The sequence below is a fragment of the Geotrypetes seraphini genome, chromosome 7, assembly GCF_902459505.1.
Source record: "Geotrypetes seraphini chromosome 7, aGeoSer1.1, whole genome shotgun sequence".
In the NCBI taxonomy this organism is placed as follows: domain Eukaryota; kingdom Metazoa; phylum Chordata; class Amphibia; order Gymnophiona; family Dermophiidae; genus Geotrypetes; species Geotrypetes seraphini.
Window position 1 is genome coordinate 69,965,388 of NC_047090.1, and position 15,227 is coordinate 69,980,614.

At 42.0% G+C, this 15,227-nt stretch overlaps 1 protein-coding gene across 1 annotated transcript in view; it reads left to right on the top strand.

Annotated features, from left to right (window-relative positions):
- THBS1 (thrombospondin 1) overlaps nt 1-15,227 on the top strand; it is a 105,219-nt gene that overhangs the window by 74,578 nt on the left and 15,414 nt on the right. The window contains exons 14-18 of the mRNA XM_033951414.1: nt 967-1,126; nt 4,475-4,593; nt 10,314-10,548; nt 11,798-12,025; nt 13,724-13,995. Of these exons, the coding sequence (XP_033807305.1) occupies nt 967-1,126; nt 4,475-4,593; nt 10,314-10,548; nt 11,798-12,025; nt 13,724-13,995 (1,014 nt within the window). The remainder of the gene's footprint in view (nt 1-966; nt 1,127-4,474; nt 4,594-10,313; nt 10,549-11,797; nt 12,026-13,723; nt 13,996-15,227) is intronic.

Here is a 15,227-nt window from a genome sequence, read left to right on the forward strand (position 1 = left end):
GTCATGTTTCTGCATCAGTCCACCTAGACCCCAGGAAATCTTGGAAGCTAAGCCTGAGGGAAAACCTACAGATGGGTAGGAGGGGCCCTTAACATGTAGGGTGCTTGCATTGGGAAGTTCCTGACTAGGGGGGTGGGGCATGTTGTGAAGGAGCGGCCATTAGGGAGGGTGGCTTGTGAGGGGGAGAGAGGTGCTAGGGGGACATCTTCAATAAACTGAGGTCATCCCCTTTAAGAGTTGCCCAGGCTATTGGGCTTGCAGCTCAATACCCCTGGGCAGTAAAATAACGGCTTTGTGGCGGTGTTTTTTTCACCGGTTATATTGCAGCTTGTGGTGTGTACTGTTCACTACAAGTCATGTTATAATATTTACATAGTAATGAGCTGTTTTACATGCATTTTCATATTCCTATATACCAATCTATATAGCACAGCATTAAGGCACTGAACGTGCATTAAAGGGCAAATAGCACAGAACCATAACGTAGCTTGATAACTAATTCCCCATCACCACCACCACAACCAGTTGATATGGCTAAAAATTCTACTAATTTAAGTTCCTAAAACTGAGACACCTATGGCCTCTTTTACAAAGCCATGCTAGTGGCTGCCGCGCGGCAACAGCCCGAAGCCCTTTAAATCTCTATGGGCTTCAGGGCCCTTAGCGCAGCGTGGCCACTAGTCATGGACTCCACGTTCTGTGAACATTAGCATCCACATCTCATTTATACCAGAATGCTCTTTAAATTAAGTAATGGCTCCCTGATTTCAATATAGAAAAAAAAAATCACTTTTGATGCTACATAAGTTATAAGCATCAGACATTTTTAGGGATGACTTTTGTGTCATTTTTGTATGTAAATCTGCAGCCCAAAAATGGCCAGCGTTAGCTTTTTTTTGGTATTTTACATTTTTATTTATGAATACTTCTGCCATGTTGATAATGTATGATATCTTTCTATTACAGGATAACTGTGCATTCATATACAACCCCCAGCAATATGACTATGATAGGGATGAAGTGGGTGACCGCTGTGACAACTGCCCTTACAATCACAACCCAGATCAAACAGACACAGATAACAATGGCGAAGGAGATGCCTGTGCTGTAGATATCGATGGGGACGGTAAGGATCTTGAATACACAGCATATTTATAGAGTGCCTTGGTTTGAAAGGAGAGCAACCTTCTGATTGCTTAACCACTTTTTGTATGGTAAATTAAGAAGAGGGAGATACATGTAGAGGAAAGATGCAGAGACATGCAGATAGGGTTACCAAGGAGGACAGATTGAGACATCCAGGTTTTACTTCCATTGCTTGGCTTTGTACAAATGATTTGGGTTATTATGGTTCGACTCACTCCAGCATTATTGTTTAGTTTGTCACTGTCACATCACCCTAGGAAAAAGGGAGCGAGTCATTTTCTCAAATGGGCTGCGTTGGTATCTCTTAAGTGTATTTTGTTACACTGGTTGGATACCTCAGGGCCTACCCTATCCTTATGGAGGTCGCAAATGATACAGGTTCTGGCTTGGGAACGCAAAGAGATTACAGATTTTTCCTCTAGGAAGGGGATGCACTTTTATTCAGTTTGTCGAATATTGAATGGCTGACATGCTCTGCTTTTGTTTCTGTATCCTCAAAATTTTTTATGGCCTATCTTGGGACCCTTGGGGGGGAGGAGAGGCAGTGGGTGTTTTTTGGTGGGAAGAGATTCTGTACTTATCTGAATGAGCATATCAGAAGATGTTTTTGTGACTTTTGCATTATGTATTGGTTTTCTGCTCAATAAAAATTGTTTGACTATAAAACAAGGAGTTATAGAGGAATAAGAAAAGATAAATTGTAGTGGAGAAGGACACAGATGGATAAAGAGATGAGGAGTGAAAGGAACCAGAACTACAATGTTTAATAGGAAAGAGAGAAGGGGAAAAACAAAAGGAAAGATTGGTAGAGGGGTTAACACAGGCATTCATTTCTGCAGGCCAGGAAGTGGCTAAATTGGGAGCAGAATTTTATCTTCTGTTTATGGGCGGAAGTATAAGCATTGTTGAATAGGAAAGTTTTAAAAACAAGATTTAAATTTGAGTAAGGAAGTTTCAAGACGGAGAGATGCTGGGAGTGTATTCCTTAAAGTGGGTGCATTAAAGAAAATATTGTTTGGCGGGTTGTATCGTAGGTGATGTGGCATATGGTTCGTACGATTTAAGATTCTGTTGGCTAGAGCAGAGTGTGAGTTGGGGGCGTAAGGAATGAGTAGTCTGTCAATGATGCTTTTGATGATTTTTGCAGGTGAGCAGCAGAATTTTGTGCATTACCCAGTGCGTGATTGATAGAGGGCAGATTTTAGAAGTGGAGTGGCATGTTCATATCTTTTGGCTCTTGAAATGATCTTCACTGAGATGTTCAGTATTAATTGCGGCCTACGAAGATCTTTCTGTCAGATTCCCTGATATAAAGTGTTACAGTAGTCTAAATGGGTAGTGATAAGAAATCAATATGTTCAGAGATGAGGGTTCTAGTAGTGATGAAATGAACCGGATCATACGCAGTTTGTAAAAACATTTTAGAACAACTGAGCCTATTTACTGACAGAAGCTTAGCTTATTATCAAGGATTATGCCAAGTACTTTAAAAGCTGAGGCTATTAGGACTTACCGTATTTTTCGCTCCATAAGACGCACTTTTTCCCCCAAAATAAATTGTGGAAATAAGGGTACATCTTATGGAGCAAATACCCAAACCACACCCCGGTTACCTTATTTTAATTTTGTTGCCCTCCCTCACTGGATGCGGCTGCCTCTCTAGCGGCAGAGCGGTGCACAAGGCTGCCTGCCTGGTCGGCTGATGTGGCTGCCTCCTCTTCCCTTCTGTAGCAGCAAAGTAGCACACAAGGCTGCCTTCCTAGTCCCGCGCCGCTTCCGTTCTCACGGGAAGTAGCGCAGGACCAGGCAGGCAGCCTTGTGTGCCACTCTGCCACTACAGAAGGGAAGAGGAGGCAACCACGTCAGCTGACCAGGCAGGCAGCCTTGCACACAACTCTGTCACTGGAAAGGCAGCTGGAGACAGTGAGTCCTGCTTCCCACACACTCCCCGTGGGCTAGGTGTGAGCAGCAGCCATCAGAACCGGAAGCTGCTGGGAGTCCCGGCATGGCGTAACAGCCCTGACAAGAGCGAGCAGCTACGGCAACAGCAGCAGCGGCGGCTGGTTCTGGCCTCCCGCTCTCCTCCCTCCCTTCCCCCATGGTAGTGCTGGGTGGCACATCCAGGCCTCAGCTGCCTCCACTGCTGCTCCTCTGACTCCCTTCCTGTTCAGGCAGGACATGGAGAACGGGCTCATCAAGCTGCACCGGAGGAACTAAAATAAGGTATGGGGAGAGGTCAGAGGGGGGTACGGGGGGCCCCTGCCTGCCTCCTTGCCTTTGGGGGTGGGGTGCCCTGCCTGGTGGGGAGTGGGGGTGAGGAGTACAGGAGGAAGGAAATGAAGCTTAACATGGGGAGGGAAAGACACAGAGCAAAGAAATGTTGAAGGAGGAGGGAGCAAAGGGACAGGGACATGGAATAATGCTGGAAAGGGGAGGAATAAAGATACAGAGATGTGATACTTAATGGAAGGGGAGGAAATGGTACACATGGATAGTGAAGAAGAGAAGAAAGATTATGCACTTTGGGGGGGCCCTGCCTGCCTGCTTGCTTGCCTTGGAATGGGGGGCCCTGCCTGTCACTAGGCCTGCCTGCCCTGTGCCCTGTCCCTGCCTACAACTAGACCACCAGAAAGGGAACAGGGTACAGAGCCTGGCAGGGAGGAGGGACAGGATGCAGAGCCTGGCAGGGAGAATTTGGTTCAGAATGGGGTTTTTTCTTGTTTTCTTCCTCTAAATCTAGGGTGCGTTTTATGGTCAGGTACGTCTTATGTAGCGAAAAATATGATAGGTGTTCTTGAAGAGTACAGGAGCGACTAGTTTTTTGTTTTCATAATAAGTTGATCATTTCTTCATTTATAAACTGCTTAGAATACAGTTTGCAAGCCTTTGTATCAGTGCTGCTTAATCTATCAGACATATGCAGAATATAGCTAACTGCCTTCCAGAATATAAGAACTGCCACCCTGCAATTCTAACAAATGGTCTATCTGAATGATGTGCCAAAATTACAGTAAATGAATCACTATGATTTGTAGCACATCATTCAGTTAATCATCTGCTAGAATTACAGTGTGGCAGTAATAAGCTCCACTGCTTCAGTAACTGGCAGACTTCATGGCCTTGTGGCTCCCATGTGCCATCATTTTCTCTATTGGTTCCTATATTTGAGAGAGAGCCCTCTATTTTCCAATTCTGGAAATGGAATACCAGAACGATTTGATGGTTTAAGCTGGCATTTTGGTATGTTTTTCAGATGTTTGTGTTGAAAGTTCTGTAATGATCTTTTAGGGAAAATCCCCTGTTTTAATCCCCTGGCTTTCATTTCCAGGTGTTCTGAATGAGAAAGACAATTGTGCCTATGTACATAATGTTGACCAGAGAGATACAGACATGGATGGTGTCGGAGACCATTGTGATAACTGCCCAATGGAGCACAATCCAGAGCAGGTAAATGCCAAGCCAGAGACTATTAAGCATCATCACATTGCAATATTCAGATACAGTAAAACCTTGGATTGCAAGTAACTTGGTTTGCAAGTGTTTTTCAAAACATTTTATCAAATTTTCTAATTTGATAAACAAGCAATGTCTTTGCAATACAAGTACATACAGTATACACGCTTCACATCATCACAACTGAGCTGATGGTTCTTCTCTCTCTGACACTGCAGCAGTGTAGTGGCTGTTCTAAACGAGCGAGGTCTTGCAATACGAGTTCATACAATATTTTCCATTAAAGTTTTGGGGTTGTGGAGTGAATCGTTTGAATTTCCATTATTTCTTATGGGGAAATCCGCTTTGATAGACAAGTGTTTTGGATTACAAGCATGGTTTCAGAATGAATTATGCTTGCAAACCAAGGTTTTACTGTGTTTATAGCCGATGCCTGGTGTAAAATTTACCAAAGGTGTCTCTGCCCCCTCCCCCAGCAGTCACTCGTGCTCCCAATCCCACTTCCCCCTCAGTCTAATCCCCAGCTCCAGAAGTTACCCTCACATTTTTCCCCCTCTAAATCCAACCTTGTGTAAATTTAGGAACTCAGCCCTAGTCATTTTTCAGAGACCAAAGTCCAATTCTATAATGGCACCAAGATTTCATTATGTCTAAGCATGCCTGCTTTACCCATGTCAATAGCAGATGCAAGTTGGCACACCTAAGTGCACCACTGCATGTAATTTACAACATTCTATAAACTCTCCCCCAAATTCTATATATTGCACTAAAAATTGTGCATGCAAATTTGGGCATATAATTTAATTGAGTAATGAGCTAATAATCATGGATGTGATCAATCATTGGGATTAATTGGCAACAGTTTGAATTTACTATACATGTGCATCTTGCTGAGCACTGATCTATTAAGATACATGCATAAATCTTATTACTTGTTAGTATGTGTAACCTTTAATAATCCTACTCATTTAAAATGTAAATCTTTGATCTTTAAGCTGTGTCTTCAGATATGCTTTCCATATGGTGGTTCTTGCACCAATAGGAACAATGCACTGTACTCTGTATCGATCAGCTATAAATATCAATGTTCTACATTCTTCATCGACCAGCTCCAGATGTATTTACATGACTCTTTTTTTTTTAGATAAACATCGTATTCTCAGTTTCAACGCTTTTAACCATCTTTAAATATTTTAAATGCACTTATCTGAGTATTAATAGTCCCCAGTAGACAACTTACTATATTCCTCTGATGTGTTTCACCTATATGGCTGTTTCAAGGATGTCCCCTAAAAGCGTTGCTCTGGTCAATTCCCCAGTATTATCCTTATACTATATATGTTTTAAATGAGTAGTGTTTATATATTAAGTGTAACCAGAGAATAGAGCCGACTTTGAGACATTAATTGCATAAATCTTTTAGTGTGCAACTCAAAAGGTGGGGATGGGAGGAGCATGGGAAGGTCAAGGGTGTTCACCAATTTTAGAGATCCATGCCTAATTTATGTGTAAGGATTTACATCAGGTTTCACTTCGTGTAAATCCTCATACCCATCCTGGTGCTGCATGCAACTCGGAGCGTCATTTAGAAAATAGCACTCAGAATTCATTTTTTCACCCATAGCCTACCCATGCTGTACCCGCATGTACATTGTCCTTGCAGTTATGCATTATGGCACTTATAAAAGCATTGCCTAGTGCACATAGATGTCTAAATGTCAGTTAATGGCACCTGTGGCATGCGTAATTGTGCACACCTGTAGGCCAGAGGTTTCAATCCAGTCCTCAGGGCATACCCAGCAAGTTGGGATTTTCAGGATATCCTCAAATTCAATGGAAATATCTTTAAAACCACAACTGGGGGAAGGATCCAAGATGGCCGCACGAGGAGTTGTTTGAGCTTCACTCTCCCTGAAGCTCCTTAAAATATCTTTGTCTACTGCAACTATTTACCTGGTTTATAATGCCGAAGAGGAGGGGACGCAGCGCTGCTGGAGCCTCGCAGCGCTCCAGAACGGCCGTCTTCGGAAACATTGAGGAACTGATGAGGAGAATGCAGGGCACGCCGACAGCTTCGGGGATTTCCCCGCGGGAGACGCATGGTGGAGGCGCATCTGTGTCGCTCTCCATGGGGCCGGAGACATCGTTGAGCCCCGAAGTAAGGGCACCTCCCCCACGCCCTCAGTCAACCAGTTCCCCGCGAGAGGAGGTACTTCCTGAGGTCGGAGTTCACCTCCTCCCGGAGGCTAAGGAGAACAACGGGGGAACTGTGTGGCAGGACTCCCTGCCGGTGCAGAGGAGTCTGAGTGAGGAGACTGAGGAGGAAGCAGTGGGGGATGAAAGAATTCGACAGACTGCCGTAGGAGACACGCTGCCAGAGGGTGAGCTAACCAAATTAAAATTACAACCTTTACAACCTTTTCAAATTGAGAAGCCCCGAGAGGTTACATTAGATTCTCTGTGGGATCTTGTGGCCAATTTGGCAAGATCTATAAACCCACAACTACAACAATTAGAAAAGAAACTTAATAACCATGAAATTGAGATAAAAAATTTAAAGACTGGACTTGAGGACTCAAAAACTTCAGTACAGAATGTCTGCCAAGAATTAAAAGTCTCCCAACAAATTACTGAGACATTAATTAAAGACAATACTAACCTAAGAAGGAAGATGGAGGCAATGGAAAATTTCTCTCGTAATAATAATCTCAGACTGATAAATTTCCCTAGGGCTTCTATGATAGCCCCAAGGGAAATGTTGAAACGTTATATGACGGAAGTATTGGAACTTTCTGAAGAGTCGTTACCACCATTTACGCAGGTCTATTACCTTCCAAATAAAACTCAAGATCAACAACAACAGAAAATGGGACCTGACTTAATGAACATATCTAATATTTTGGAAATGTCTGATAGAGAATTGGTGACCCCAGCCACTTTACTTTTGACAGTAGCTCTCGCACCAGATAAAAACTGGTTGCTGAGACTCTTCTTTAAAAATAAACACAAAGAATTTTTAGGTTGTAAAATTCAGATGTTCCCAGATTTGGCTAGGGATACACAGAGAAGGAGGCGAGAATTTTTGTTAAGGAAACCTGGTGTTATATCTCTAGGGGCGACCTTTTACTTGCGACATCCATGTAAATGTGTAATTAATTATCATTCTCATAAATACGTTTTCTTTGAGCCATCTCAGCTGACAACCTTTCTCTCAACTGCATCTCTGGAGAAAGAAAGTGCTTAGTTTAAGAAAGGGTGCTTTAATCTCATTCAACTAGTTATTGCTTGGCTTAAATATAATTACTTTGATTCGCCTATTACCCCTCTTGGATCTGATTGAGGACTTGAGTAGAAATTTATGCTTATATTTGATATTCTTTTATATATCTTTTCAATTGTATTAATTTCATGCTGAATTTCCTTTCTGTACAAGTTTTATGCTTGATTATATTGAAAAATTCAATAAATATTAAATAATTAAAAAAAAAAAAAAACCACAACTGGGCTGGGGGTGTCCCGAATATCAGGATGAAAACCCCTACTATAGTGGCCTAGTGGTTAGAACTACAGCCTCAGCACCCTGAGGTTGTGGGTTCAAATCCTGTGCTGCTACTTATGACCTTGGGCAAGTCACTCATTCCTCCATCACTCCAGGTAAATTAAATAGATTGTGAGCCCACTGGGATAAATAGGGGAAAATGCTTTAATACCTGATTGTAAACCACTTAGATAACTTTGATTAGGCAGTATATAAATACATTTTAAAAAATAAATCAGGTCCCGTGTTCCAAATGGTAATAGGATTTATGAAAATTGGCCAAAGTTTATGAAAGTAGAAGTACATACATTGTTCCAAAAGCTACACGATGCCAAAGACCATGTGCGAAGCCCCTGCAGTTGACTACATGACACAGAAATGCAAGCTCATGGCACTGACAATCATGTCCAAGAAGCCAATAAACAGTCACATGGCACACCCAGGAGGAAAATCCCTTCAGTGCTAAAATCCAAAGAATAGCATTTGGAATAAGAATGGAAAGCAAGCACAAGTCCCACTCCAACCACAGAAACTATTTACGTTCACTGTGCCTGTTTTGGTTCCAAAGTCCAGTGACTGCTCAAACTGTAGTTAGGTCAATTCCATCCACAATTTCACAACTACATCTTTTCATGCTTGAAGTATGGGAGAAAGGAATTTGCCAAAGGATATTTTTTTCTGACACATGACAGCGCCAATGTGGAACCAGTGCTCAAAATGTTTCTGTCCTAATCTTTTAAGATACCAGAGCTGACTGTTCAAACTCATTCAAAATGATTTCCATTTAATTCACTTTCCATGCTGCAACTGTCACAACATATGCAGTAGGAAATCTCAGATTCTGAGAAGAGTGGGATATTTTCCCTAATTCCTCCATTCTGCTCCTCCCACCACCCCCCCCCCCCAAAAAAAAATGTTCTTTTTGTGTGACTTTGCTCTACAATACCTAGAAGTGTCACCATCTGAACATAACATATCCTTACCAGTACCCGGAATACTTCAGAAACCCCAGAACATGATGCAGCAGACACCTCCATCAATACTGATAGGAAATTAGATATGAAGTGCACTTCTCCCTCCGTATTTGCCATGATAGGGGATTAACAGAACCACAAATACTGAAAAACCGCAAAGAACTTTTTTATATGTTATTTGCAGTTTTCTATTAAAAACCGTCGTGAATATGGTGAAACCGCGAATAACATGGTGGAAGACCTGGCCTGTTTCTGAAGGAGAGGCAAAACATGGTGAACAAAGTGCTGGGAATCAGCGATTTTCTCTGTAAATGCTTGGAATCAGGGATTTCTCTATGCAAGCTGATGTAATTTGGGGGGAGAGGAGCCCAAAACCATGAATGCTGAAATCGCAAATATGGAGGGAGAAGTGTATAGAATTCAGATAGCTCCAGGTCATAATCCAGTCTAACTCCCATGTCAGTTAGCAATAGTAGAATGTGGGGAAGAGTTTTCCAGGGAGAAATATTAAACATAAGGATTTATGTCCATCGATTTTATATAAATCCATGTTACTTACAGAATAGTGACTAGTTATCTATGATCATAAACCCAGCAGCTGCACCAGTTAAAGGAGTGCAGAGGCCATCTTATAAGATGATTCTGTGATAAAAACATAAGAATGGTCTTACTGGGTCAGCCTAATGGTCCATCAAGCTCAGTAGCCCGTTCTCACGGTGGCCAATCCAGGTCACTAGTACCTGGCCAAAACCCAAAGAGTAGTAACATTCCATGCTACTAATTCAGGGCAAGCAGAGGCTTCCCTCATGCCTTTCTCAAAAACAGACTATGGACTTTTCCTCCAGGAATTTGTCCAAAGCTTTCTTAAAACCAGCTACGCTTCTTTTAGGTCAGGGGTAGGGAACTCCGGTTCTCGAGAGCCGTATTCCAGTCGGGTTTTCAGGATTTCCCCAATGAATATGCATGAGATCTATGTGCATGCACTGCTTTCAATGCATATTCATTGGGGAAATCCTGAAAACCCGACTGGAATACGGCTCTCGAGGACCGGAGTTCCCTACCCCTGTTTTAGATGTTTATTGTTTGGCATTTTAGGGGTTTATTTTTAAGTCAATTTCCCCATTGACGCGAGGTTCTGTTTATAACTAAAACTAACGCAAAGGAGATTTTACTGATCTGTTTCTCTTAACGGTTTTCCCCAGACTGATTCAGATTCCGACCTCATTGGAGATAAGTGCGATAGCAATGAGGACATAGATGAAGATGGCCATCAAAATAACTTGGATAATTGCCCCTATGTCTCCAATGCCAATCAAGCTGATCATGACAAAGATGGCAAAGGTGATGCCTGTGACCATGATGATGATAATGATGGAATCTCTGATGATAAGGATAACTGCAGATTGGTTTTCAATCCAGACCAGGTTGACACCAATGGTAAGTAAGGAGAGTACAAAAGAGAACATTAACACATCTGGGACTACAATAAATTGAGCCTCCTAGACTTTTTGCGTACACTATTTACATTTAGGAGGTACTCAACCAAAAAGTCACTGGGTGAAGTAAAATATATTTGTTCATATAAAACAGTATAGGAGTGGCCTAGTGGCTAGAAAAGCTCCTTGTGACTCTGGGCAAGTCATTTAACACATCATTGCCCGATGTAAACCACACAGAAAAAGTGGTATATCAAGTCCCATCTCCTTTAAATGCAACATAAAAATAGCTAAAAATTGGGCAGAACCAAGAAAACCAACAATGGAAAAGAATATAGAACAAGTTAATTAAAGCTTTTTTTTTTTAATAAATTCAGAAATGTTTTATTAAATTTTACAAAACCACAAGCAAATGGAAACATATGGTGCAGTCCATAAGAACATAAGAATTGCCGCTGCTGGGTCAGAGCAGTGGTCCATCGTGCCCAGCAGTTCGCTCCCGCCGCGGCCCTTAGGTCAAACACCAGTGCTCTGACTGAGTCTAGCCTTACCTGTGTACGTTCTGGTTCAGCAGAAACTTCTCCAACTTGGTCTTGAATCCCTGGAGGGTGTTTTCCCCTATAACCACCTCCAGAAGAGCGTTCCAGTTTTCCACCACTCTCTGGGTGAAGAACTTCCTTACGTTTGTACGGAATCTATCCCCTTTTAACTTTAGAGTTCCCTCTTGTTTCCCTACCTTGGAGAGGGTGAACAACCTGTCCTTATCCCCTTCATTATCATGTCCCCTCTCAGTCTCCGGTACAAATACATACGCTCAATGTACAATTCACAAAATAGCACCACAATACATTCATCACAATGACAAAATAAATAAAATGAAATAATAATAGGAGGGGGAGGCGGTGCCAATGTCATTGACTAGATACGTGCTGCTTATTGCAACAAGGGTTGAACTTCTCGGGGGACTCCAGAAAAGACTCTCCTGCTGACAGGGCACAGGGATCCCCATCACACAAGGTATTTTTAGTGCTTCAGTGGGTCAGATCGTGTGGCAGAACAGAAATGCATGGATCACGCCCAACCAAAAATTGAGGTCTGGCTATGCTTCTGAACTGCTAACAATATTGCTCCCAAAATGAAAACAAGCATAAATAGCAATGAAAATTTTTGGTCTGTGCACTTCTATTAACTGAATATTATTTTTGCTTATATTTATCATTATTATTTACTGATGGAGTGCATATTTTCAGGTGACGGACGTGGTGATGCTTGTCAATTTGATTTTGATGCTGATAAGATTCCAGATGTTGATGATGTCTGCCCTGAGAATGTTGAAATTAGTCAGACTGACTTCCGCAAATTCCAGATGGTTCCATTGGATCCCAAGGGCACATCTCAGATTGATCCTAACTGGGTAGTTCGGCACCAGGGCAAAGAACTAGTTCAGACAGTCAACTGTGACCCTGGCATTGCTGTTGGTGAGTTAAAAAATCTTGAGGTCATTTCTGTGCATTTAAAGCTATAAAAAAAAAAGATGTGTGGATTTTTCAGCACTGTAAAACAGATTTTATGTTGCTTATCCTAGGAATAAGCAGTGTATTTCCCAAAACCATCTCAATAATGGCCTATGGAATTTTCTCTTTAAACCCTGCTAAACTTTCACCACATTCTCCCACAATGAATTCCAGATTATTTTACCACAAGTCGGGTTATTTTAGCACAGGATCTCGCAAAAAACTGTGGTAAATTAAACTGACTTAACAATAGTCCACTTTGATAACTTCCCCCTTCAATTGTTTATATTCTACCTAGCAAACTATGGTTTATAGCAAAATATGCAGATTTCAATTCAGTATAGCAATGAATGTAAAAAGACAGTAAATAAATAAACACAGTGAGGAGCATAATCGAAAGGAACGTCTAAGTCCATTTTCGTCTAAGTCGCCAGTCATCCAAAGTAAAAAAAACCAGCCTAGGACACATTTTCGAAAAATACGTCCAAAATTTTTTTTGTTTCAAAAATTGTCTAACTATACGTCCTGCCGATCTAATCGTCCAAGTCGCTAAATCATCCATCTTTATACCACATTTTCATCCAACTTTTCGTCCAAGTCAAAAACGCCTAGAACAAGCCCTGCTGAACATGGGAGGGGTCTGCAAAGTGATGGACTGAACACCCAGACATGCCACTTAAATAGTGGGGTACCTTACAGGGCACTGCTGTGAACTTCACAAAAAGGGTGCCATGTCTTATCATTACAGCTCCCTTATAGTTCATGGTGAGCCCCCCAAACCACCTCCAGAATCCCCTAGACCCACTTATCTACCACCCCAATAACCCTTATGGCTGCAGGAGCCACTTATATGCCAGTACAAAAGGGTTTTGAGGGGTGTATAGGGGAGTGCACATGAATCAGTATCAATGCAGTGATTACAGGGGCTTATGGGTATGGGTCCTCCTCTCCATGGGTCCCTATCCCACCCCTATGACGGCTTAAGCCACCTCTGTGCTGGACGACTAGGCTTTCCTATGCCAGGCTGCCAGGTGATGATAGTCTGGAGGCTGAATTTTAAAGGTGTGATTACGATTTTTATGGGGTTGGGGGAGGGGTCGGTGATCACTGGGGTAGTGTGTGGGGGTCTGTATTATGTGTTTGCAGTGCTTATCTGGTGACTTTAGGTGGATTTTTGTGACTTAGACCATGTTTTAAATGGTCTAAATCACAACGTCCAAGTTTCATCTATGCTGGGCTGTATAACATTCGGTTATACATGCTGTACAACTAAGTCTAAGCCGGCCCACATCCCGCCTAACTCCCGCCCTCGACACTCCTCCTGAAACGCCCCGTTTAGCTTTGGTCATTCAGCGGCACTATGAAAGCCTAGGTCGTTTAGAAATACATCCAAAACCCGTTTTCATTATCGGCAATGTTTGTCCAAGTGCCGACTTAGGCCAGTTTTTGGACGTTTTTCTCTTTCGATTATGAGCCCCAGTCTGCATAATCAAGTACATTTCAAAGATAATATCGGAAAATGATTTACATTATCAAAACTAGTTAGTGCTGTTGCATTGATTTGAGTCCTTAAATTTTCATATATGATGACTAGCAAGTAGCTGAATTCACAAAAGTAATTGAAGTTTTAAGAGAATTCTTGATTTTGTCTTCTGCTTCTAGGTTTTGATGAGTTTAATGGTGTGGACTTTAGTGGCACATTCTTCATAAACACAGAAAGGGATGATGATTATGCCGGTTTTGTGTTCGGTTATCAATCCAGCAGTCGGTTCTATGTAGTAATGTGGAAGCAGATCACACAGACCTACTGGGACACTACACCAACCAAAGCTCAGGGGTACTCTGGCCTCTCAATCAAGGTGGTCAACTCCACCACAGGTCCTGGAGAACACTTACGGAATGCTCTGTGGCATACAGGAAACACCACTGGGCAGGTATATATATGAAGAACCTCCTCATGCATTATGGGATTATAGAGGAATAAAGAGGATAGTCACTAAGGTGCAGTAAAAGTTGGCATTTTACCACACCTTACTTTACCACAGCGGTGAAATCTCAGAACCACAAATTAGTGACTCCTGCAGTAATCCTCCCTAGGAGCTTTGTTAAAGAGGCAAAGCTGGCTTGCTTCCTCCCCCCACCCCCCCAAGAGATTTCACCCAAAAAACCACTCTGAAAAGCCCCACTCTCTCTTAGTCCCCACCAAGCCTTAGAATCCTACGTGGTCTAAGGGTTGGGGAGCAGGAATGATCCCTAGTTGTTCCTGCTCTTGCTGGTGTCGGGTGCAAATTGGCATCAGCAACCACTTCCGGGAATAATGTTGCTTGTGGTTACATAATAAGCTGTTTTGCTTACATATACATACATGCTTTGCATCTCATTAAACAAATGTGCATTATAGTAATTTCTTTGCCTTTAATACTTTTTAAGAAACAAATATCATATGCTTTTGCCTTAATAAATATAACTGTACCAAATAGCATATTTGGGGGAAAGAAAAAAGAAACAAATCTGTTGGAAGATCCTTTAAACAGATATTTATTAAAGAACTGTTGACATAAAATCAACAGTAGCCCAATACAGCCATAGTTGTCCATAAGAATAGCCACACTGGGTTGTACCAATGGTCCATCTAGTCCAGTATCCCTATCTTCATGGTGGCCAAGCCAGTTCACATGTACCTGGCAAAAACCAAAATAGTAGCAACATTCCTTGCTACCAATCCAGGGCAAGCAGTGGCTTCCCCCATGTCTGTCTCAATAGCAGACTATGGACTTTTCCTCCAGGAATGTATCCAAACCTTTTTTTTTTAAAGCTGACTATGTTAATCACTTTTACCACATCCTCTGGAAATGTGTACTAGAGTTTATTCTCTGAGTGAAAAAAATATTTTTAAAAGTATTTCCCTGTAACTTTGAGTGTCCCCTAGTCTTTGTAATTTTTGATGGAGTAAAAAATCAATCCACTTGCACCTGTTCTAAACCACTCCCTCAGCCATATCTTTTCCAAGATGAAGAGCACTAACCTCTTTAGCCTTTCCTCATATGAGAGAAGTTCTTTCCACTGTATCATCTCAGTTGCTCTTCCCTATGTTTTAGTATTTGCATCTTTGAGGCTCTTATGATTTTATACAAGCTGGGAGCAGTAACGGTCGCGGTGAACCTGG